Source organism: Ctenopharyngodon idella, chromosome 11 (assembly GCF_019924925.1).
Source record: "Ctenopharyngodon idella isolate HZGC_01 chromosome 11, HZGC01, whole genome shotgun sequence".
NCBI classification, from domain to species: domain Eukaryota; kingdom Metazoa; phylum Chordata; class Actinopteri; order Cypriniformes; family Xenocyprididae; genus Ctenopharyngodon; species Ctenopharyngodon idella.
The window spans coordinates 27,330,253-27,355,887 of NC_067230.1; the positions used below are offsets into that span (position 1 = coordinate 27,330,253).

General features: G+C 35.8%; 1 protein-coding gene across 4 annotated transcripts; it reads left to right on the forward strand.

Moving 5' to 3' along the window:
- Positions 1-9,665: 9,665 nt before the first annotated feature.
- On the forward strand, positions 9,666-25,588 carry il17rc (interleukin 17 receptor C). Of its 4 annotated transcripts, none has more exons than XM_051912431.1 (17): positions 9,666-9,811; positions 10,564-10,898; positions 11,459-11,678; positions 11,772-11,827; positions 11,921-11,948; positions 15,234-15,334; positions 15,749-15,854; positions 16,490-16,531; positions 16,652-16,773; positions 16,909-16,965; positions 17,866-17,923; positions 18,960-19,174; positions 21,910-21,966; positions 22,073-22,115; positions 22,285-22,380; positions 23,103-23,147; positions 24,190-25,588. In XM_051912431.1, exons 2-17 carry the CDS (start codon positions 10,791-10,793, stop codon positions 24,870-24,872), a joined length of 2,037 nt encoding a protein of 678 aa, XP_051768391.1. In that variant the 5' UTR covers positions 9,666-9,811; positions 10,564-10,790; the 3' UTR covers positions 24,873-25,588. The 4 variants fall into 4 exon arrangements, with proteins under 4 accessions (XP_051768391.1, XP_051768392.1, XP_051768389.1 ...); XM_051912432.1 differs by having other exon boundaries at positions 23,103-23,138; XM_051912429.1 differs by having other exon boundaries at positions 16,652-16,965; positions 23,103-23,138.
- Positions 25,589-25,635: the final 47 nt, after the last annotated feature.

The window sequence follows — 25,635 nt, forward strand, 5'->3', positions numbered from 1 at the left end:
AATTACTAAAGTACTCACGTTTGACGTGCCTGACACTACCTCTCGAAATAAACCAACATCCCGGAGTTATTCAGTTACTCCAACAGTACACTGACTTTACCTGCTGTGAAGAGAGAACTGATGATGATGAGCACCAGCAGCAGAGCAGCTGATATGAGTGCGCATGCGCGGCGCACACGAACGAACGTACACGGCCTGTCACCGTTCTCGTTCTCGAGTCAAGAATCGGTTGCAACGGTTTTCTATGGGGGTAGGATTGTAGCTAAATTCCAAATAAATAGATTATGGTCCACAAATAAATGTAGAGATATTCACAAAAAAAATCGTATCCAGAAATGAATAGAATGAGATCCATAAATATATGTTAGGAGTTTCACAAAAAATAATTGAATTCACAAATAAATAAAATGAGATTTGCTAATAAAAAACATATTCACAAAATATGTTTTTATGTCACAAGCACAACTCTGCCTGCATTTATTTGTGAATCACCACCTGTACATTTGTGAATTGCTTTCTGTGCATTTGTGGATCACTGCACGCATTTGTGGATCTCTTCCTGCGCATTTGTGAATCACCTCACGCATTTGTGGATTCTGAAACAATTCTAGCATCACAACTGCAGACAAATCCACAAATAGGTCGACTCCACCCACCGACTACTCAAGCCAATCAGATAATGGCCACGTTGCGCTGTCCAATCGCAGCACACTCTCGCTACAACCAATCACGTTTTGCTTTACCATCGTGGGTGGGAACATACTCTGAAAGGAGCTCCGTACTATCGAGCTTGGCAAAGTACGTCACTGCGCGTTGCATTCTGGGTAGTCGCCGTCATGTTTTAGGTCACGCTCAGGAGCGTACAATGACAACAAATACAAATCACCAGATGAAAAAACAACTGTATTTACGTTACTTTTTTAAAGAGCTGCTTGCACTTGCTTAGAATAAATAGGACTAATATTTGAATCTCTTGTGTACATTCGATCGCTCAGTCGTGTGGCCAGGACACGATATACACAAATCATACTGCCGGTGTTCTGACAATTTGTGCTACCCTGTCAGATTTTGCTACCTCCCATTGAAACAGTGGGTAGTAAAATCTGATAGCGAAAAATGCTACCTATCAGATTGTGCTTCCAGCGTTATATTAACGTGGTTTATGGCTTTATTAACATCTACACCTACCCCAACCCTAAACCTACCCTTATAATAATGTAAGTACAGTAGTGCTAGCACAATATGATATAGCATTAATCGTTAGAACAAGTATAAATCGATAGCGAAAAATGCTACTTATCAGATTGTGCTTTATTAATGTCTACACCTACCCCAACACTAAACCTACCCTTACAATAATGCAAATACGGTAATTTTGTGTTATTTATCAAGACAAAAATGATGTAATATTGATGTGCGCATGCACATGTGCAGTAAGCCCGGGTAGGACAATCTGACGGGTAGGATGAAATGTCAGGACACCTAGCTGGTTTGCTGCTCATATCCGTCGATGTTTGATTGATAAACTGGGAAATGCTGTTTTTATGTAACGACAGTTAATCTATTTTGCAAACTCTCATGTTTATCACAAGGCTAAATCCAGTTAGATAAGTTAATAGCTAATTATTGAGGCTTTCTGTTCAATCTTGAATAACATGACACTTCCATAACGCATCTGTATCCAATATACCTTTGTTGTTCCCATAACAGAGAGCACTGTTTCTCTGGCATTTTTAAATATGATAGTTTGGCTTGGCTTGACATACAGTTTAATGGTCTTACGAAATATACATTTTAAACCTCTTTTTACTGTACCATTGTTTAAGAACCCTCTACTTCCTTTCTAAGCCAATGCAGGAAGAGACCGCCCCGATTGTAAAGCAAAACGTGACTGGTTGTAGCGAAAGTGTGCTGCGATTGGACAGCGCAACGTGGCCGTTATCTGATTGGCTTGAGTAGTCGGTGGGTGGAGTCGACCTATTTGTGGATTTGTCTGCAGTCCTGACTAGAATTGTTTCAGAATCCACAAATGCGTGAGGTGATTCACAAATGCGCAGGAAGCAATTCACAAATGTACAGGTGGTGATTCACAAATAAATGCAGGCAGAGTTGTGCTTGTGACATAAAAACATATTTTGTGAATATGTTTTTTATTAGCAAATCTCATTTTATTTATTTGTGAATTCAATTAATTTTTGTGAAACCCCTAACATATATTTGTGGACCTCATTCTGTTCATTTGTGGATACGATTATTTTTTGTGAATATCTCTACATTTATTTGTGGACCATAATCTATTTATTTGGAATTTTTCTACAATCCTACCCCCATAGTTTTCGGATCACCAGTAGACAACCGAGAACCGCTTCTTTCGGACATGTCCGATTTGAGAACCGATGAGCTGATGATACTGCGCATGTGTGTACTTTTTCAAGAGAACGAAAAGCACGTTAGTCAAGTTTTGTTGAACATCGGAAAGTGTGATAACATAAAACATACTGGAAATATGTTTATGACTTAATTCAAAATACAAAAAGTTTATTGTGTTTTTCAAAATACACCATAACAGATTAATAGCATACAAAATACTGTACATAATACTGTACATAATAAACTACAAGCCAACATGAACATAATATTATGTACACAGATCAAACTAATGTTCAGAAATAGTTCTACAATTTTTTTTTCTATATTAATGTTAGCCTATTTAAAAAGCAATATAGTAAAAGTTGTGCAGTTGTGCTTTCAAGTAAATTTTTTTAAAGGTTGGAAACAATTAATTGTTTGTAAAACTATCAAACTAAACATTTATTTGTTTCATAAATAATCCATAGACAGCTTGTTTAATTTCTAAACAAAGTGATATAAAGATTTAAAAAAAATGACGTAATCAAACTACAGCGAAAGCAAACAAACGACTCCTTTTGAATCGCTCTCGCGGTTCTCGAATCTCAATCTCGTTCTCGAGTAGAATCGGTTGCAACGGTTTTCGGATCACCAGTACACAACCGAGAACCGCTTATTTCGGACGTATCCGATTTGAGAACCGATGAGCTGATGATACTGCGAAAACGTGATTCAGCGTGTGTTCTAAAGCTACAAAACAGTAATGACTGTCACAGCACCGGTATCCTGACATTTCATCCTACCCGTCAGATTGTCCTACCCGGGCTTGCTTACTGCACGTGCGCACATCAATATTACATCATTTTGTCATGATAAATAACACAAAATTACTGTATTTGCATTATTGTAAGGGTAGGTTTAGTGTTAGGGTAGGTGTAGACATTAATAAAGCACAATCTGATAAGTAGCATTTTTCGCTATCGATTTATACTTGTTCTAACGATTAATGCTATATCATATTGTGCTACCACTACTGTACTTACATTATTATAAGGGTAGGTTTAGGGTTGGGGTAGGTGTAGATGTTAATAAAGCCATAAACCACGTTAATATAACGCTGGAAGCACAATCTGATAAGGTAGCATTTTTCGCTGTCAGATTTTACTACCCACAGTTTCAATAGGAGGTAGCAAAATCTGACAGGGTAGCACAAATTGTCAGAACACCGGTTAGGACAACTGATGCTATGAGAAGACTCGAATGAGGGGCCGATCTGGCGAAACGTAAGTTTATTTAATTACAAATAAATCGTAATGTAAAAGGATCATGGTTTCTGCGCTGATGAAGACTAATTTATTCACTTTATAACTGTAAAACTTCGTTTGCACATCACGGCCTGTATATGGATGCTTTAGATGCAAAAATAAATTGTATGAAACATTTCAGATAATGATGTTTTAGTTGACTGATGTTATGATTACTGACTTTATATATTTGAATGTGTTAAGTGTTTTTACATTCCGGCCGTCATTACGTCGGAGCGTAAAAGAACCGGTGAACCGGTTTTTTTCAATCGGTTTATTGAATCGAACTGTCCGAAAGAACCGGTTCGCGGAAAAGAACCGAACTTCCCATCACTATCAGAAAACAGACCTTCTTCTTCTTCTTCTTCTTCTTCTTTTTCTTGCTTTACGGCGGATCGCAGACATTTAAGTGCATTACCGCCACCTATCGCACAAATGGACCATTGACACTCTCCCTATGATTTCTTGCTCAAACTACCAATACAATCACCCTTTATTCATATACCCACATAGATGCTTCGTAGAGTTTCATCCGGCGCTGCGTGTTCAGCTCCTCCGTCCACACTCAGCCTCATGGCGGGAAAGAAAAAAAAAAAAATTTTTTTTTTTTTATATATGCTTATATAAACCAGTACTTCCCAAAAATTTTAACATTATTGGCATTATATTTCTATCTGGATTTAATAAATTTATTATCGTAAACTGCTCACTCTTATTCATTAGTTCATACTTCAACTCATTCCTTTTAACAATATATCTCCTACAATGCATTATTACATGTTCAACTGTTTCATTAACACCACATACCTCACATAGACCTGTTGGATGTTTGCTTATTAAGTGCATAGTACTGTTCAATCTTGTATGCCCCAATCTTAATCTAGTAATTATGGTCTCTTCAGATCTACTCCTACCTGACACTCTTCCTTTACCCACTGTTGATTGTATTTGAAACAAATGTCTACCTTTTATATCTGTGTCCCATTGATGTTGCCATATTTTCAGAATATTATTTTTGATCATTGATTTAATTACTGACCTACTAAAAGGAATCTGTATATCAACTGCTTCTCGTTCTATGGCCTTTTTTGCTAAAACATCTGCCTTTTCATTTCTTCTCAACCCAATATGAGCCAGAACCCACAAAAACTCTACTTTTATATTGTTTTGCTTAAGTGAATATAATTCTTGAATAATCTCTATTACCAAGTCTTGTCTAGTTTCTGACTTCTGCTCATTCAGACTTATTAGAGCTGAGCTGGAATCTGAACATATAATTGCTTTGGATATTTTAACTTCACTAATCCACTTTATTGCCATAATTATTGCAATTATCTCTCCTGTATGCACTGATAAACGGTCCGATATCCTATTGTTCTTATACACTTTTAACTTTGGAATTATGAATGCAGAACCCACATGACCTGTTTTTGGATCTTTTGAAGCATCTGTGAAAATGTGCATATATTCCCCATATCTTGACCCCATATACTCCCTTACATTATATACCTCTGTTTCATAAGGCACTTCCTTTTGTCTTCTTTCTAATAAGCTTAAATCAACTTCTGGTTGGGGCATAACCCACATTGGCACTGGAGATAAAGGAATAATTGGAGCATATCCAACCTCTTCCAATCCCATATCACTTACTAATTTCCCCACACTCCATCCAAAACTATTACACTCTTTCTTCTCATATTCCCAACTAGGCCTCAGTACCTTTTTTGTAGGATGATTCTCACTCTGGCCTCTTAGATTTGCCCAATAAGATACCATTAATTGTTGTCTTCTTATCTGCAGAGGCATTTCAGGTAGAAGAGCTGAAACTGGAGAAGTTAGACATGACCCACAACAAATTCTTAGAGCTTGAGACTGAATTCTATCCAGTTTAATTAAATGAGATTTATTTGCAGAACCATATACTAAACAACCATAGTCCAGTATAGATCTTATCATGATTGTATATATATGGTTTTTAAAGCCAATCTATCTGCTCCACATTCCTGTTCCGAAATACATCTCATTACATTCACTACTCGCTTACATCTTCCCACAATCTTTTCTATATGCTCTTTCCAGATTAATCTACAATCAAACTACAATCTAGTTCTTGTTTATATAATTTTAACTTAACATTCACATTCCTCTTCATATTTGTAAAAAGTATTATTTTTGTCTTTTCCACTGAAAACTTAAATCCATTTTCCCCTGACCACTTTTCTACTTCAGTTAACGCACATTGCATTTTTTAAACATTATACTCTATATTCTTTCATTTATACCAGAGAGCTCCATCATCAGCAAACAATGATTTCCCCAAACATGTATGCATCCTTAAGAAAACATCATTAATCATAATGATAAATAAAAGTGGACTTATTACACTGCCCTGGGGTGTTCCATTATCAATCACACCACTAGAGGATATAGCTCCACCTACCTTCAACCTAATACTTCTTCCAATTAAAAACTCTTTAATCCAATTATACATTCTTCCTTTTATACTAATTTTTTCTAACTTTATTAATAATCCCTCTTTCCACAACATGTCATATGCCTTTTCTATATCGAAAAAAACTGCAATGACACTTTCCTTATTTATAAATGCCTTTCTTATTTCATCTTCTAAAAACACTATTGAATCCAAAGTCCCTCTTCCACACCTAAACCCACTTTGATAAGGAGAGAACCAGTTCCCTTTTTCTAAATGATATGTCAATCTATATAGTTATCATTCTCTCCAGTACCTTACATAAATGAGAGGTTAGAGCTATTGGACGATAATTTCTAGGATTACTTGTATCTTTTCCAGGCTTTTTAATAGGTATAATTAATGTTTTTTTTTTTTTTTTTCAACTTTGAGGAATTATACCTTCCACCCATATTCTATTGTAAAATGTTAAAATCACCTTCATAGAACTTTCACTAAAATGCTTCATCATACAATAACTAACTCCATCCAATCCTGGAGTAGACTGTCTCATTCTACTTACTGCGTTCCTTAATTCACTCATAGAGAATGATACATCTAACAGATTATTTACAAACTCTTTTTTCCCCATTAAATCTGGATACTCCTTCAACACATCCTCTCTTATCTCTTTACTCTGTTCAGTCAGATTTTCTGAGCTATTTAAATGCTTTTAAAAACATTTCCACTTTCTCTCCATCCTCCACAGCTATTTCTCCCTCCATACTTAAAACTGGGTATCCATTACTCTTTTGAATCCATTCCATTTTCTTAATCATGCCCCATACCTCTTCTACTGGTGTATTCTTCCCTATTTCACTACAGTATGACATCCAGTGCACTTTCTTGGCTTTCCTTACTGTCCTAGAAAACAGACCTCGAAACACACACTGCCTTTAAACTCCTGTACACATCATGTGATTGGCTATTGACCAGATGAAGAAACCTCCCCGCTCTATTTGGAATCAGAGACTCTTGAACCCCTCATAAGAGCAGAACTTGGATGTTAGTGTGCACTTAAATGTCCCATTAATGTGAAGTCACAAAGGACATACCTGTCCTGATTCTCTGTGACTTCCTGGGTACTTGTCATAGTTTTACCCTTATTGAGAAGGAAAAAATTACATTTAAAAAAAAATAAGGATGTAAAGTAAGGATATAAATCATTGAGAACTTTTATGGGTATATATACTGTTGATCTTTTTCTTCTATCAGCATTTGAAAAATTAACTATTTCCCAGTTTCAGAATTTCCAAGTATTTTGAATTTTCCCATAATAAATGGACCTCATGTTTTTGTGAATACAGAGGCTAAGTTTATTATGTGTTGATTAGTTTATGCTTTTAACTTTTAAGATTTCCACAAGAAAAATCCCTTTTTTCAACTTCACTTTTGAATGGAGTGTAATCTGAGAGGTTGTTGAGACAAAATATTTAACAAAAGTGCCACATTATTATGTCTATCCCAAAGAAGGAATTGTGTAACCATGTGACACTTCTACGTTAAGACATGATATATGACGTTATATTGCTAGCTAGTGTTTTACTCTGTACAGGTATTCGCTATTATAGAGCACTTTCTGACATAGGCCCAGTTTCACAGACAGGGCTTAGATTAAGAAAAAAAAACATTACTGTGCATATTTAAGATATATCAGTGCAAGTTGCTTTCAGTTAAAACAACTCAAACATGCATTTTATTCATGGGACTTTGCTTAAGCCTTGTCTGTGAAACCAGGGAAGAGTTTCTTTATTTATATAAGCAGTGATATTGTGCAATCTATGCTATGCTATTCCATACTTAATATGGAGAACTCAGACAAGATGGTTAAGTTGTACCCAAAGCAGAAGGTGAGACATAAGGCATATTATTCTGAGATATAAAGTGGCAATATGCATTTTATGTAAGTATTCTGCTGTTATAATGGTCTCAACGATTTACATTATGAGCTACTGGAATTTTAAATTATATTTTGAGCCATATAAATATCAGCATCTGCACCAAATTGCATATTTTTGCTCATTTTGGGCCTCTTATTATAATTGAGGTGTTTATCCTCCTTGAGTATGAGCTCCATATTCTCATAGGTGGAATAACTATTCCATTTAAAAAATATATTTTTCTGACTATTATTTCAAATGTCAGGCTCATAAAAAAGTGCCTGCAGGGGGCGCTTTGTGACTTCACTACTGTACTGTATGCCTACTCGAGGTGAAATGCCTCCTGACTGCACAAAAGCTTGACTTTAAATAAATTTTATCCACAGTGTAATCAATCTATTACCATTTTTATGCTCTAAATGTTAAGTTGCAGTGTTATGGTAGCTCAATAATGTTGATTTCTTTGCTTAAAAATAAAAAAGTGCCCCCTCAATACAATAACCCAATGTTCATACTGTAAAAAGTCACCAATATTTACTTCTTACACAAGAGGAAATGAAAAGAGCAAACACTTTTACTCTTTCATGATTTTACACAAGAACACATAAACTGTGTATTATAATCTCTGAGGAACCATTGTTGTGTTAAAAGGATCAAATGACCTCTTTGAAAGAGACAAAAGCATTTAATGAATGTGATGGGGGCAGGTCTGAGAAATGCCACCTTTTTTCCCAGGTAGAGCTAAAAGTAGAGAAAGAATGCTAAATAACTTGTTTATTCAGATTTTTTTTTAGCTTAAAGACTCATCTATCCATAAAACAGCACACAGAATATACATTACAATGTCCACTGCATTTGTCCAAACTACGCTTTTATAGGTGTAACTAAATGCAGTCAGGTTGATTCATTCAAATTAAATCATATAATCTGATTTCAATAAAAACAGTTAGATGTGTAGAAAGCAGAGGCAGATCATATGAAAAAGTTTAGCTAAAGAATATACTCAATTTCTGTACGAGTGCAAACTTTAAAGTCTTGACTTTGAAAAAGCTATTGCACATTTCCAGCATTATTGTCCAGGTAATAAGATAGACTCCATTTAATAGTGGGGCATGTGAACTTGCCATTAAACAGCCTATTATAGGATTTTTACCAAAATGTATACAGTTCAACACATAAAAGATACTGTATGTGACAACTTGCCCCAACCTGTCAGTTGCTCTTGTGTTGAGGTATATATGAGATATAACCCCTGTGACAACTAGCCCCAGCAATGCAGCTTCAGGTATGGGTGTTTTGGGGGTGTTGCTTTTTAAACATTGAGCCTTATTATCCCTGAATGAAGCATCTGGATGAACTCACTATGTTGCAGCCCGTTTTGGGTGTTTGCCGTCAGTTTTTAACTGAGACTCTTAAATCCAGGTGTGTTATTATAACCAGTTGCCAAGATACATGAGCTGCTAAACAAATTCACTTGGTTACAGAGAATGCGCCAGACAGACCTTTGCACCTGGCAGTTTCCTGGTTATAGTTTTACAAAACTGCAAATAACCAAGATCATATTTCTTATCTAGTATATCAGTCCTGTTAATTATGTGCACACCAACATCTTTTTACTACAGACGTTTTCTTCCACAAAGCCAATTTGCATGTGTGTGTGTGTGTCTCAGCTGGGAGGGGTGAGTGTCTCATGTACACTCAAAGTACACTCACACATTCTCATTTAATGAATGTGTGTCACTGGCAGCGAAGTCATATGACGAGGCATTATACTCAAAACACCTTATTCTAATTAGGACCTCTGGGCAGTAAGTAACTTTTTGCATTGTTTTGTGTTTTGTTTGTTTGTGAGCATTTTTTTTTCTTTTTTTTTTTTTGTCTGATAAAAATGTAATATTTTATCTTTTATTATCATTTGTATTACCATAAGCAACCATTATCAGCCTAGTATCAACACAGCATAACCAAAAAATCTCATATATTTTAAAATTCAGCGATATAATTATATACCAGTGGCATTAATAGTATTTAAACAAACAAATGGATATAGCTACAATATGTAGCTACAATACATATATTTATATATTTTTTATTATTTTGAAACCTAACATACTCCTTTTCATAAAATGTTTTGCTTGAAAGGTGTGTCTCTGCTATTTTTAAAATAAATGTTACTATTTTTATATTTTATCCAATGTAATGTTCTAAATTTGACGCGAGTGTCCAAATAATAACTATAACAAGTTAATGGCGTTACAACAAATGAGAACAATACGCATTGCCCTTTAAAACGTATCGGGAATCCAGACATTCCAAGCAGCAAACATGATTCATGAAACACCCACGTTATCCGGTGATCTGTCATTCACAGAGACACACCTGAGCATATACTGGAAGCCGAGTGTCTTCTTAGCGAACGCAGTTGTACTGAACTTCTGGGACTTGTGGCCGGGTTGCATAAACTGCAACTGTCCCCAGAAGCTCAAATCAGATATTACAGGAGCTGAAGACTTTGAATCAAAGAATAATATGTCACTAATCGTTTTCTGTCGTCTTTCAGATAACCGGAACAGCATGCTGCGTAACTGCGCACTCTCGCGCTCCCTGCTCGGCGTGACTCGACTTCTGGACGGATGATTCGGACTGTGAACCGAACCGATCAGAACTATGGTCCTCTTGGATCCCTTAAAGCCTCATAGAGACGACGTAGCGAAAGATTGAATCAATGGGATTTTGTTCTTAACCAGTTTCGGTTAATCGTCTGTTGGAGAGCGAAACTGTTGCGCAATGGAGTTGACTTGGTGGAGATTTCAACTGCTCCTATTGGCCAGCGCCTGTGTGTGTTCACTGGAGCGAGTCGAACACAATCCAGAGAACAACATCATCTGTCCTCAGGTTGATTATTGATTTACTGAACAAGTTTGTTTTTATTGCTTGTTCATTTGTATAGTCGTTAAAATATCATATATATATTATAAATATAAAATATCTACTTTATGATGTGCCGTTCACAAAATATTATTATATTATATTATATTACATTATATTAGCCTATATTATATTATTTTTTACATAGTAAAAGTAAACAGCACACAGAACCAATTAAAAAATTCTTCAATTAAATTTACATAACTAAGTTTTTTTTACATGTTTTAGAGAGTGAAAATAATTCCAGAATTCTTTTTGAAATACAGATAATAATTTTGCTTTAAGGCACATATATTTATGGATATGCAATTTTCCCATAAAATTATCAAAAGAGTATTTGATTAAAAATTAAAATCTTCTATTATTAAAAGTTATATTGTTTTAAATTGATTTAATCAATGTATTGAAATTTTGAGCCACTGATGCATGTCAAACAGCACTGATTCAAATGGCAATACAAAAATTATTAGAAGATACAGGCAAGCAAGATATTAGTCTGATTATAACCTATACATTTTTGTTTTTAGTCTCTTTCAAACTGCAGTTTGAGACATACAGAACCTCTCGGAGCACATGGTGTGGACTGTGGTCGTACGTATGTGTGTCGTCTGGAAGTGACGCCGAAATTGTGCTGTCACGGGAATGATTGTAAACCGTGCTTGTGGAGCAACATCCTTTTGAGTATTAATCCAGAGGAAGAGGAGGACAGTGATATTGAGGGACCAGAATATGAAGATGAGAACAGTGGTAAGTCCTTATAGTCGCAGCATATTACAGTTGTTGGTCTAATGTAGTACACAAAAATATGGTTTACATAATCATTAACTTTTCTAATTTCAGGAGAACGGGATTTAAGGTGTGTTTCAATGGCAAACAACACATCAGAAGATCAAAGGGTAAGTGTTCATTCATAACAAAATTTCCTTTTTTTATTTTGGAAAAATGATGTGTCAGCACCATAATGATTCAATTTCATCTTTAATTAACAGAAGGAACTCTGTGAAGACATACAGCAAGGTAGGCCAAGTGAACCTCAAAATATCTTTTAGTGGTGTTGTCAAAAGTAGGTAGGCTACTGAAATTTTAAAAATGTGACGCTTTGAGTGCTGTTGAGCGGATTTGTAAACACCTCTGATTGGCCATTGTCTTCATGCACTGTTATGGTGCTGCACATGCTGTTATTGGCTACAATGATCAACGCTTCAAAAACATGTTTTTAATGATGCTCTTCACTAGCGCTTACACAGATACACAAGCTTTCAAATGCTCCCTCTTTCAAAATGCTTTCAAACTCTTCCGTGTGCTTTCAAACGAGATAGGACTAACTGCAGAACCGCAGAACCATACGTCATGACCGTCTGAGGACGACAGCGCCAGACTGACAGTCTGAGGGCGGAAGTGGGTGGAAAAAATTTATCTTCGTAGACATTTCTCCATTTGGAGCGTTTAAAGTTTAAAATCAAGTTAATGTCAAATATTTTATTAAAACGATCTAACTGAAATGATAGATAGATAGATATTCATATATGTACACACACAAACGTCATATATATATATATATATATATATATATATTATGTACATGTGTGTATTAAACCCCCTTAAACAAAGCTTAAACAATGATGAAAAAATGATATTTATTTATTTGACATGTATATTTTACTCAAGCATTTCATGATGAATGAACCATTTTTCCATAGTACATAATACACATTACACAGTTGTACACTAGATTACATGATCATCATCTGTTTCAGCCTGTGAAAGTTGAAGAAGGGCTTGTTCCTGGTCTTCCTCTTTCAATATCAGAAAGCACAGCTCTTCCACTAAACCTTTGAAGACTTTTGGTTGTTGTGCAGCCATTCAAGTGCAGCGCAGAGGTCTTCTGTGATCCACGGCTCCTTCATTAGAGAAGGGTACAAACAAATGGGACTTATTGTGTGCTTTGTTCGTCTAATCAGTGACACTGACACTGAAAATATGCAGATAAGGACGTTGACCCAGGGTTTGGTAATATACAGTGGTAAACTCTGCGTATGAACTCAGGATTAATTGTTAACCCCAGGTAAATGATGATCAGTGTGAAACATGAATTAAGATAACCCAGGATTCTGTTTACCTGTGGTTTACAGTCACTCAGGGTTAACTATTTCAAGTGTGAAAAGCCCTCATATTTGTTTTCATTCTAATGAAAAGAGAAGTTCATACATTTTTAAAAACGTTTAACTTTCCCTTCTTATTCTTACCATTAACTTAATCTTAACATTAACATGAAGACCCCACAGTCAACAGAGCCAGTCAACTGTTGTGGACGGAACATTCTGAAACAACAGAATACAGAAAGTTATTCCTGAAAAGATGTGACAGATATAACAACACACCATCTGTATAAGTAGCTTATGTCTTTATGAAAGCCTTATAAAACTAACCTTGTTTTTGATCAGCTTCCATTGTCCTGGGGTGATTCTGCTTGTCAATTTACTGCATTGCAAAATCAAACAGAAAAAATTAAATGTATAACCATAAAAATTGCATAAGAGAGATGAGTTTCGTTGTTCTAAAGTAAAAATTACCATTTACTGCATTGCAAAAGCAAAATTTTAAATTCAGAATATAAAAGAAACGTTGACAACAGCCTTTTTGGTGTGAATTTATAGGTGTGCGTTCAAGCTGTGCCGTCTGGTCGGTTTAAGAACACTGGGCAGTGGAAATTGTTGAAGCATGTTTTGCTTCGCTGTAAATGAAGTAAAGCCTCTCCGAATCCTAATATGCCTCTAAAAATCCACATAAACATTGGTCAGTATTGTAAAATGTGACCAATGAAATAAAATACAGCACCAACAAAAAAGTAAAATCACAAACCATTAATACCGTAACCAAGCAATCGTCTGAAGTTTTAAAATATCAAAAGACGCGATAAAGTGACTTCATCGTAAAGCCCATTTACAAAAAGATTAGAGTCATCTTAACTGTTCGATCGATTAAATACACAACAAATAAACTTGATAGATTAAAAACAAAACACAAAGAAACTTTTTACCGTATTCTCTTCTTCCGCCATGATTGTTTGTTTGACGCTTACTCCGCCGACGTGAGACTGTTACTCCGCCCACTTCCGGCCTCAGACTGTCGGTCTGGCGCTGTCATCCTCAGACTGTCATGACGTATGGTTCTGCGGTTCTGCAGTTGGTTATTGTTGTTTCAAACGCTCCTGTGCGTTGATCATTGTAGCCAATCACTGACATATATGTTGAGCGTGTGAACACAGTGGCCAATCAGAGGTGTTTACGAATCCGCTCAACAGCGCTCAAAGTGTCAAATTTTTAAAATTTCAGTACTGACCAGTGTTGCCAAGTCTACGGTTTTCCCGTGGAATTGGGCTACTTTAAGTTTTTCATGTCCGCGTGTTGAAGCGACCCCAAATAAGATGATATTTAGCTCCTGGAATGCAAATTTTACCAGGGGGAACCCCGCCGAAAAGCAGATTTTACCCCTCGGAATGCGATTTTTACCAGGGGACCCCCCTTGAAACGTGATTGGGCTAGTTTTGAGTAGCAATTGGGCATGTTTTGTTGTGTTTGGTACTGACTTGGTATCGAAGTCGATATTTTTAACAACACAATCTCTTAGTCGTTCAATTGTATATCAGTGATAGTGGAATTAAAGGGTTAGTTCACCCAAAAATGAAAATAATGTGATTCATTACTCACCCTCATGTCGTTCCACACACGTAAGATCTTCGTTCATCGTAAGAACACAAATTAAGATATTTTTGATGAAATCCGATGGCTCAGTTGAGGCCTCTATTGCCAGCAATGTCACCGAACTTCTCAAGATCCATAAAGGTACTCAAAACATATTTAAAACAGTTCATGTGACTACAGTGGTTCTACCTTAATATTGTAAAGCGACGAGAATACTTTTTGTGTGCCAAAAAAAACAAAATAATGACTTTTCAACAATATCTACCGATGGCCAATTTCAAAACACTACTTCGAATCTTTTGTTTCGAATGGTTTGGATCGCGTGTCAAACTGCCAAACCAGTGAAATCACATGACTTTGGCGCTCTGAACCACTGATTCGAAACAAAAGATTGATGAATGAAGGTGTTACGGGTGTAGAACGACATGAGGGTGAGTAATAAATGACATTATTTTCATTTTTGGGTGAACTAACCCTTTAAGTAAACTTAAATTTTCTCACACCGTCTATGCTTTTGTTGAGAGTCAGCAGTGGATTCACCATTGTTTGCTGTGTAGTGTATTAATAAAGCTTGCCTGTTTGTCTTCTCTTCATGTAGTTGCTATTACGATATGCTACATATCAGAAGTAAGGCATCAAGAGCGCTGCAGGAGATTAGACTTCACAATGACTTCTGCTGCAAGTCATGAACCTCTCAATGTGAGTGTCTCCACTGTGTCTATTTAATCTTCAGACGTTTCACTGAAGTCCTCTGTGGGCTGATCTGTGAGGCTGGATTGGTTGTACATGGTACATTTCTCACAGTCTTTAAAAATATTGAAAATAAATAGTATGAGCAACTTGACCAAATTATTTATTTGTGCTAGTAATGACATTTTAATATTTGAAACTTTACAATGAATACTTTAATGTGTATTTAAATAAATATTTCTAGCAGGCTTGGCAAGTTCACATTGTCAGGTGTATTGTACATTGTAAAAGTAAACAGTGAACAAATGCAGAATTTCCAGAAAATCCTGATTTAAGCATTGGTACAGAAAATCTTTGTAAGTACAGTATGCATAGACTTGGTGACTTGATTTTAATCTCAGTGTTGATTTTTGTGTCATGCAGCTGATTCTGGTGGAGTATGAAGATGTTGACTTTGGCAGAAAAATGGTGATCACAGTTAGATCGTCCTCTCAGTTATCTGTAGTTGACATCCCTACATTAAAACAAGGTAGGAATTGTTCTAATTTACTCTATATACTCATATACAGTAAACTACCAGTCAAAAGTTTGGAATAATAATTTGTTTTTGTTTTTTTCCCCCACGTTTACCAAGGCTGCGTTTAATTGATCAAAAATACAGTAATATTGTGAATCACACACTGTAAAAAAGAAATGTTGGTTTAACTTAAAAAAGTAAGTTACCTGGTTGCCTTAAAATTTTGAGTTCATTGAAATTAAAAATTTGAGTTAATCAACAGAAACTCAAAATATTATATTGATTTGACAAAAGAAGAAAATGAAAATATTCAAGAAAATATTTTTTTTTACAATTACAATAAAATATTAAAATAAAACATTTTACAATATTACTTGAATTTTTGATAAAACAAATGACGCCTTGTTATTTAAACTCTGTTTCTATTTACATCATTTATGTTGTTGCCCAGCATCTAAAGAATACAAAATATATTATATTTTTTTTATTATGTTTATATGCATGCAAATGCAAATGTATTATATTATATTAAGTGTATGAAAAGCATCAAAAGCATGTTTTGTCCAAAATTTCATTTTTAAAAAACATAATATTCACATTCACAACAGGGTGACTATTAATATGTTTTTTTTTTTTTCTCTTGGCAGTGTGTTCTTTACCACACCTCAAAGACATAAAGCAGTGTAAAGGTATGAATAGTAAAATAGTTCTACAATGGTTATTTGCAGTACCTAATATTTGTCTAAAGCATCCAAATAGTGTATGTGCAAATTTCACTTCATACTCCATGTTTGGCTGATTATTTTTAGGTCCGAGAATCTCCATTAAGAGACTGGAGGGTGTGGTTAAGATTCTGGTAGCCAATGAGGATAAAGGATCTTCTGAACCCCCATCTCTGTGTATGAAACGTGGAAGAGAAGGAAGATGCTGGGTCAGTAAACCTTCACATTACTTCTGTGCGAATACGACACTGCCTGAAGACTCATTGCGATTACTATGCAAACCAGTTTGTTCATTTCATCAGCTGCCTTGTTTTGGTTACTTATCATACCTTTTCTTCTCTCAGCCATTGGCAAATAACAGCATTCCACTGGAGTCAATCACGGACTGCATGTGTTTCCAGGTACTTTTCAAACATGTACACACTCAAAACAATACCTACTAAAACCAGTGTTGTACCCAAGACCGCCTAAACCGAGACCAAGTCAAGACCAAGACCAATGTGTGTTAAAACCAAGAAAAGACCAAGACTTTGAGGGGCACAACAGTAACAAAAGAAATCAAATTAGAAATAAGTCATTGATTGCATTTGAAGCAGGAAGTTTACATCCAATCACATTAGATTGTTAATGTCCCCCTGTGGTGAAAATCAAGTTTTTTATGTTGTTTATATGTCTATATGGTGTTTTTAATATGCTTTAAGAACAAACCATGTGCAAATTCATTAGTCAACACTATTTCTGAGTATATTCTCCTTAAAACTGCAGTGAACCAAAGACAGTCTAAAAACGCGGTTTGAAATCGCTGCTGTTTCCGACATCACAAACTACCTTGTAACCAATTACGTCAACATGTGATCGTCAACGAGTGGATCTCTGAGCTGGTGTGAGTGAGTGGAGGTGGGGCTAATTTGCATATTCATAGAACCGCATATACTAAATGAGACAAGGGTGTAGAGTTACATTCAAGCTATTTTAAGGCATGAAGAATTTTTTTCTCAAGGAAAAAAAAACATTTAAATATGTCATTTTGGTGATCAAAGATGAGTTTTAAGGGACATTGATTACAGGGGGACTTTAACAAATAAATCAGAAAGTGCACCAGCAACTTAGTGTTATCCCTGCAGTTGTGGTCTTGACAAAAAATCCAAAGCAAAACAAGACAAAACAAGACAGAGTACAAATATGATCGAGACCGAGACAAGACCAAGATCTTTAGAAAGACTGATCTTGAGTACTACAACACTAGCTAAACCCATTTGTACATTCTTTTAACATGCCCTTTGTCTGTTCATACACTTTAGGTTTGGACAGAAGATTCACCTCGTTCAGAATACTGTCCCTTTGAAAACAATAAAACAGGTAAAACCATAACAATATTCTTCAAATGGCCCCATGACTTTTCCAGTTGTTTGTGGTTTACTGGATAAAGATTAAGGACAAAGATTAATACAAATACATATTTAAAAATATATTTATATTTTTAAAATATAATTAGAATTTTATATATATATATATATATATATATATATATATATATATATATATATGATCCTTAAGAATAAGGATTAATAATAATACATTTTTAAAACCCATTGACATTTTAGTAAAATATACTTATAACAATATATATATATATATATATATATATTTTATGTTTTTTTTATTATTTCTACCTGATAAAATGTTTTATAGCTTGGCAGACTTTTATAGCTTAGCAACTAGAAAAATGTTATAAATAAAGATACATAAATAAAATTTCATCAAAATACTTGACTTTTTCTGGTCTAGAAATCACAGTTTTAAATTTAGACCTCATACTGTCACAGTTATGTTCAGTTTGTTTAGTTTTCATGGACTTCTAGTTTGTTTTCTTTCTTCTCATGTGTTCCTTTGTTCATTTTCCTGCCACTCCTTGGTCGACATGTCATTATGAGTTAATTTGTATCAGCTGTGTGTCATTAATTACCTTGTTTGTGTTCCTATATAAGTTGTACCCTTGCTTTCATTCTCTGTCTGATCTCTGTTGTGTTTGCACTGCTTGTCTGCCTGCCTTTTGGAATTTATCAGTAAACTTTGTTTTTTGGAATATTATTTTCTGCCTTCGTCTTCTTGCCTGCATACAACTGTGACACATACTGTATATCCAGGTTTCTCAAGACAGTGGGAACCCTGGTTCTTTAAAAAGACAAACAGTTGTTGTGGGGGTGAATTAAAATAAGTTGTTTTGGCTTATTTTAATGCTTGCTAAATCATCTTGAGGTCACCTTGGAAATTTGCTGAAGCCCCCTACTGGTCTAAGATCTATGATTTTATTAAAAATAAAAGCTAGCACTAGTGTCTTAGATCAATGCCATATTCATTTATTTTGTCTTATTACAATGTTTTTCTTCTGCAGAATTTAATGCCAATGTCCTGAGAAACATGTCAGTGTCTGTGGCCCACATCAAGACAAATAATGATCAGCCGGCGATGAGCTGGAATTTAACGGTACCCTGCAGGATAAGTGCTGAATTGTGGCCGTGTCAGCTCGAGGCAGATGGACAATGCAGAGAAATTAAAGGATTCAGACAACATGGGAATGATTGGGAAGAAAACAGTACAATACTATGGGTAAATATATGGGAAGATGTAAAGCTTTGTTTTCTGTCCTGTATAGACCTTTGAGTAGACGCCATATTTAATTTGACATGAGTGGAATAAAGCTTGAGGGAGTAGAAATACTGTCTGTTCAATAAATCACAAATCAAGTGTTCATCTAATCATTTTCCAGAAGTAAAAACTCTCATTTTCTACATAGGGAAATTGATTTTTAACAATAACTTACAAACCTTTAAAGACAGCCCTGCTGTGAGCTACGAGGTTATTAATCGATGATATTTGCTTCTGCTAAAACTGTCAGTCCGCATTATTTCAGCTTAGTTTTAAAATAATCGTGTTGAACAGTAAAATTGGTGGTGAAAAACTACATTACCCATGATGCTGGACAGAAAATGCCACCAGAGAGTCGGAAAAAAGCTAAACGTGCAAAATACGTCTTTAGCTCCGCCTACTCCCATGAAGCACGGCAAATTATGTAATCGAGTTGATCGTCCTACGCTCTCAAAATACTTAAATATTTGTATATATATATATGCATATTTTACAATAAACTTTTTTACATATAATCAACATTTTAAAAGAGCATTTTTATTTTTCTTCATCGTTTTTAATTCGATTGTGCTGCTCACTCTGCTTCATGGTGTAACAACAAAGTTGGTTGATAAGGAAAGAAATCTGGAAATAAATGGATTTTTGAAAAAAAAAAAGTACAACAAAGAAACATTATGATGTAAAATAAAAAAATAGATATTTAATGCAACATTAAAGATTACACATTAAAGCGAAAAAGCAACATACCAAATGCAAGACTTTCTGAAATTCATGTTAATTTTTTAAATACATTTTTTTAGTAATAGTTAATAATGAACAAATTTGTATTATTTACATTTAAAAAGAACGTAAAATAGAATCATTTTCACTAGTGATCTCAGACTTTTGGACTTTTGAAGCGGAATGATTGACTTCCAGGTACACAACAATACAGGTGCTGGTCATATAATTAGAATATCATCAAAAAGTTGATTTATTTCACTAATTCCATTCAAAAAGTGAAACTTGTATATTATATTCATTCATTACACACAGACTGATATATTTCAAATGTTTTTTTTTTTTAATTTTGATGATTATAACTGACAACTAAGGAAAATCCCAAATTCAGTATCTCAGAAAATTAGAATATTGTGAAAAGGTTCAATATTGAAGACACCTGGTGCCACACTCTAATCAGCTAATTAACTCAAAACACCTGCAAAGGCCTTTAAATGGTCTCTGTCTAGTTCTGTAGGCTACACAATCATGGGGAAGACTGCTGACTTGACAGTTGTCCAAAAGACGACCATTGACACCTTGCACAAGGAGGGCAAGACACAAAAGGTCATTGCAAAAGAGGCTGGCTGTTCACAGAGCTCTGTGTCCAAGCACATTAATAGAGAGGCGAAGGGAAGGAAAAGATGTGGTAGAAAAAAAGTGTACAAGCAATAAGGATAACCACACCCTGGAGAGGATTGTGAAACAAAACCCATTCAAAAATGTGGGGGAGATTCACAAAGAGTGGACTGCAGCTGGAGTCAGTGCTTCAAGAACCACTACGCACAGACGTATGCAAGACATGGGTTTCAGCTGTCGCATTCCTTGTGTCAAGCCACTCTTGAACAACAGACAGCGTCAGAAGCGTCTCGCCTGGGCTAAAGACAAAGAGGACTGGACTGCTGCTGAGTGGTCCAAAGTTATGTTCTCTGATGAAAGTAAATTTTGCATTTCCTTTGGAAATCAGGGTCCCAGAGTCTGGAGGAAGAGAGGAGAGGCACACAATCCACGTTGCTTGAGGTCCAGTATAAAGTTTCCACAGTCAGTGATGGTTTGGGGTGCCATGTCATCTGCTGGTATTGGTCCACTGTGTTTCTGAGGTCCAAGGTCAACGCAGCCGTATACCAGGAAGTTTTAGAGCACTTCATGCTTCCTGCTGCTGACCAACTTTATGGAGATGCAGATTTCATTTTCCAACAGGACTTGGCACCTGCACACAGTGCCAAAGCTACCAGTACCTGGTTTAAGGACCATGTTATCCCTGTTCTTAATTGGCCAGCAAACTCGCCTGACCTTAACCCCATAGAAAATCTATGGGGTATTGTGAAGAGGAAGATGCGATATGCCAGACCCAACAATGCAGAAGAGCTGAAGGCCACTATCAGAGCAACCTGGGCTCTTATAACACCTGAGCAGTGCCACAGACTGATCGACTCCATGCCACGCCGCATTGCTACAGTAATTCAGGCAAAAGGAGCCCCAACTAAGTATTGAGTGCTGTATATGCTCATACTTTTCATGTTCATACTTTTCAGTTGGCCAAGATTTCTAAAAATCCTTTCTTTGTATTGGTCTTAAGTAATATTCTAATTTTCTGAGATACTGAATTTGGGATTTTCCTTAGTTGTCAGTTATAATCATCAAAATTAAAAGAAATAAACATTTGAAATATATCAGTCTGTGTGTAATGAATGAATATAATATACAAGTTTAACTTTTTGAATGGAATTAGTGAAATAAATCAACTTTTTGATGATATTCTAATTATATGACCAGCACCTGTATATTATGTTAAATAGACCACACTTCTGTCTTGTTTGGTTTCATTTTAATTTATGTGAAATGAAATATTGCATCTACTCGAACTGAGGTCAAGCCAGTAATTGTTTTTCCAGCTGATTAAAAAGTGTTTCGCTATAATAATATTTGCTCTGCAGGCATCCGGGAAATTTGTGAATATCGCATCTCGGGATCACCAGCAGCTCTGTGTGAAGGTCTGAAACCATCTTCCTTTTTGATTTCCTTAGTTTAAAGTAATTTCAGTGCAAACAGACCATGAACATGATAAACATTATTCATTGTTTGTCTGTTTGATTACAGCTTAAAGTGGATGGAAAGATTGTGCTGTACTGTCAACATCCCTGTAAGTTCATGATAAGAAAAAATATCTCGTATATATCCTGTTTAAAGCTACCATTCATTGTAATGATCATAGTGATGCTTGTGTGTTTAATGTACTAAAACTAACATTTGCTGTACTGAATGTACGTGACAGATGCTATCAGTAGTTTCATGATGTTTTGTTGTTTTAGTGGAACGACAGTACTGGAGCCTTCTTGTTCTTCTACCAGTCATCCTTGTTTGTCTGACTATTTTTGGAGTACTTCTTCTGGTGAACAAACTGAAATGTAAGTCCTTACAATCCACAGCATCTCTCTGTTTATATATGTAAAGAAATGAATGCTTTTATTCAGTAAGGACACATTAAATTGATCAAAAGTGACAGTATACAAAAAAATGTATATTTCAAATAAATGCCGTTCTTTTGAACTTTTTATTCATCACAAAATCCTGAAAAAATTGTGTATATGTGTATATATATTGAATATTTTTTTTTATATTAATAGATCGCCATTATTTTGGCCACTTGCCACCCTGCTTTCTAGATATTACCATTGGCTATTAAAAAATCCAATAGCCAATATATAAACTCAGTTAGGTCTACTTTATTATATATCATAGTGTCAACGATTACAAAGTAAATTCAGCATTTTTCATGCTAGAGATTGATAACTAATGTGCTGTCAAAATATAACTGATCAGACACTTTATATTACCAAGCCCAGAAGATTTAAGACTTGAGAATTTGAGATTTTTGAGACGTTGAGCATTTGTTTCTCTGCTCTCAATGGCTCCATTCATGTGTCTCTGTCAGTGGCACATATTTTCGTGCTGATCTGTGTAGAATGCATTTATTCCATCTAAGCATGCTCTTTGTCTGTCTCTTCTCCTCCTCCTTCATGTCTCATTTTCTGTTCTTTCATCCATCTTGGCTTTTTAGTTTCTTTCAATGCTTCCAAACATGTTTTTGTCTGACGAGATTTTACATTCTTGTATGTCCCTCTCACAGCATCTCGTAGCAAATGGGACAGATGTCATTCTCAAGGTACACAAGGTGTTTATTCATTTATATGTCTGTCTGTAAAAAGCATTTTAGCGCATGTCCTGATTTTGCCGAGTTAGACGCGTTCCTAGGTCAATATATTTTGCTGATCCTGGAACAACATTCCTGTTTTTAAAAGTTTTAAAATTTAGTCTTAAAGGGGACCTATAATGCCCCTTTTCACAAGATGTAATATAAGTCTCTGGTGTGCTCAGAATGTGTCTGTAAAGTTTCAGCTCAAAATACCCCACAGATCATTTATTATAACTTGTCAAATTTGTCCCTATTTGGGTGTGAGCAAAAACATGCCATTTTTGTGTGTGTCCCTTTTAAATGCAAATGAGCTGCTGATCCCAGTCCGCTATCCAGAAGAGGACGGAGCTTTAACAGCTTTTTGTGCAAATCCAGTGTTGAATTGACCCTCGTTTGTGAAGCAGTCCGGCGTAAAATGACCGCATGGCAACAACACTCTACTACAACAACTCTTCCTCTTCTCTAAAGCAGCCCAACATGGCCTCATCCCCTTTGTTTGCGTGTTCCTGGGGGCAGGGTTTATGTGAATTTTGTGATGTCACCAACCCAGGAAGAGGCTTGTTGTAGTCCCTACTAGCCGTTTGTTGTAGTCCTTAAAAAATGATTTCTGTAAAAGGAAAATATCTCCCTTTGAGCGTTGTAACTTTGCAGATGTTGTTTATGCTCAAACAGCAACATTACACACTAACTAAAGTTAAAAAAAAAATTAAATCATAATCACTTTTTTATTGAAACCTACCCCTAAATCTAACCCTACCCATAAGTTATCCCTAAAATCAGAGGAAAATGATAGGTGAATAACACTGATGCAGAAGCACCAAACCCTGGTTTTAAGCCTAAACTGGACATAAACTGTAAATTTGTCCTTCAAATCTGATTGGTTGAATAGAATGTTGTTCCAGTATCATCAAAGATGTTGATCCAGGAACATATTGTACTTGGCGAAATCAGGTTCTGCGCCTTTTAGCATAGGGAAAGTTCTCCAAAAATATAATTTACTTACCTCTTCATTTCTCTCTAGATATGAAGGGACAGGTGTTGTTGCTCCATTCCTCAGCCACTGACCCACAGTTGGTGTGTAAGCTGGGCCTGTTGCTTTCTGAGCTGGGTTACAGAGTATTTCTCGACCTGTGGAACCAAACAGAACTCGGTTCTCTCGGCCCGGCAGCGTGGCTCCACTCCAAGCTCGATCACATCCAGAAACATGGAGGCAAAGCTCTTCTTTTGCTTTCTCCATCAACACTACAGAGTGCAGAGTGCTACTGGAACATTGCAGTGGAAAGACAAGGCAATCTTGCCACATACTCCTCAGATACACTGGCTTCGGCCCTGACCTGCATTTTCGCTGACCGCCAGAAGGGCGGTACTGCTCAGCGGTTCATCCTCGTGCAGTTAGACTGTCATGAACTTCTCATTAAAGAGGAGCTGCCAGTGCTGCTCAGGGGCCTGCCGCGCTATAAACTGCCCTCGCAGTCTCAGGGATTACTTATGGAGCTGTGTTTGGAGAGCCCAAATAACGTGTGTGGAAAGTTGAAGAAGATGTGGTGGATAAAAAGGGCACGGAGGAAGCTGGCCAAAGGAGTGCAGAACATTTCTATTAGGACGAGGGTGAGGACTGAAACTATGCTCACTCAAAGTGATTCACTCAGCCTAGATACGGAAGACACAGAGGAAAGAGTTTTTCTTGAAATTGAACAGTACTAACATGTCATTTACTCTCTCATCACAGCAGAACATTGTTTAAAATACACAATCTGTCACTATGGACTATGGACAGACAAGTAACAGATGGTACCATGGTAATACCACGTCCATTAAAATTACCACGTCCTGTGCATATATGGAAATACTAAAGATCTTTAGACATGTGCCATAGGAGTACAATCACACCATGAAGTACCTTGGAGTACTAGGCTATGTAAATATGAAATGGCATAGATATTATATTTGCAATACCTGGCAATAACCTCAGGGGATGCTAAAGAAGGAAGTCTGCATGTCCAAGTACAAATGAGGAAATTTCAAAGTACAGACACTACAGGAAGTAAATGAAGAAATTAAATTGATAAATACACTGCAAACTCCAAGAGATCACTGTAGGCCTACATATACTGTACATATAAAAATATATATGTATATATGCGTATATTTTCATATTTGTAAAGATATTACTTCTAATTTATCCTTTTTATCTCAGCTCTAACTTGGTGGTTGTAAATATGCCTAATTCACTGGCTTTTGGCTAATATGCTACATAAATTTCATATGTAAACATGACTCATATTTTTTTTTAATTGAACTTTTGTAATGTGCATTTTAAATGCTCTGGTTGTACTCAATTATACAGTTTATTGACACTTTTAGTGTTCTGTCATGGGCTGACATGAGTGGAATAGAATAAATGAAAAACTATAGTCTTACTTTGTCTCACAACCTGCAGGTCTGTTTGCTGGGGTTTCAGCTGCTC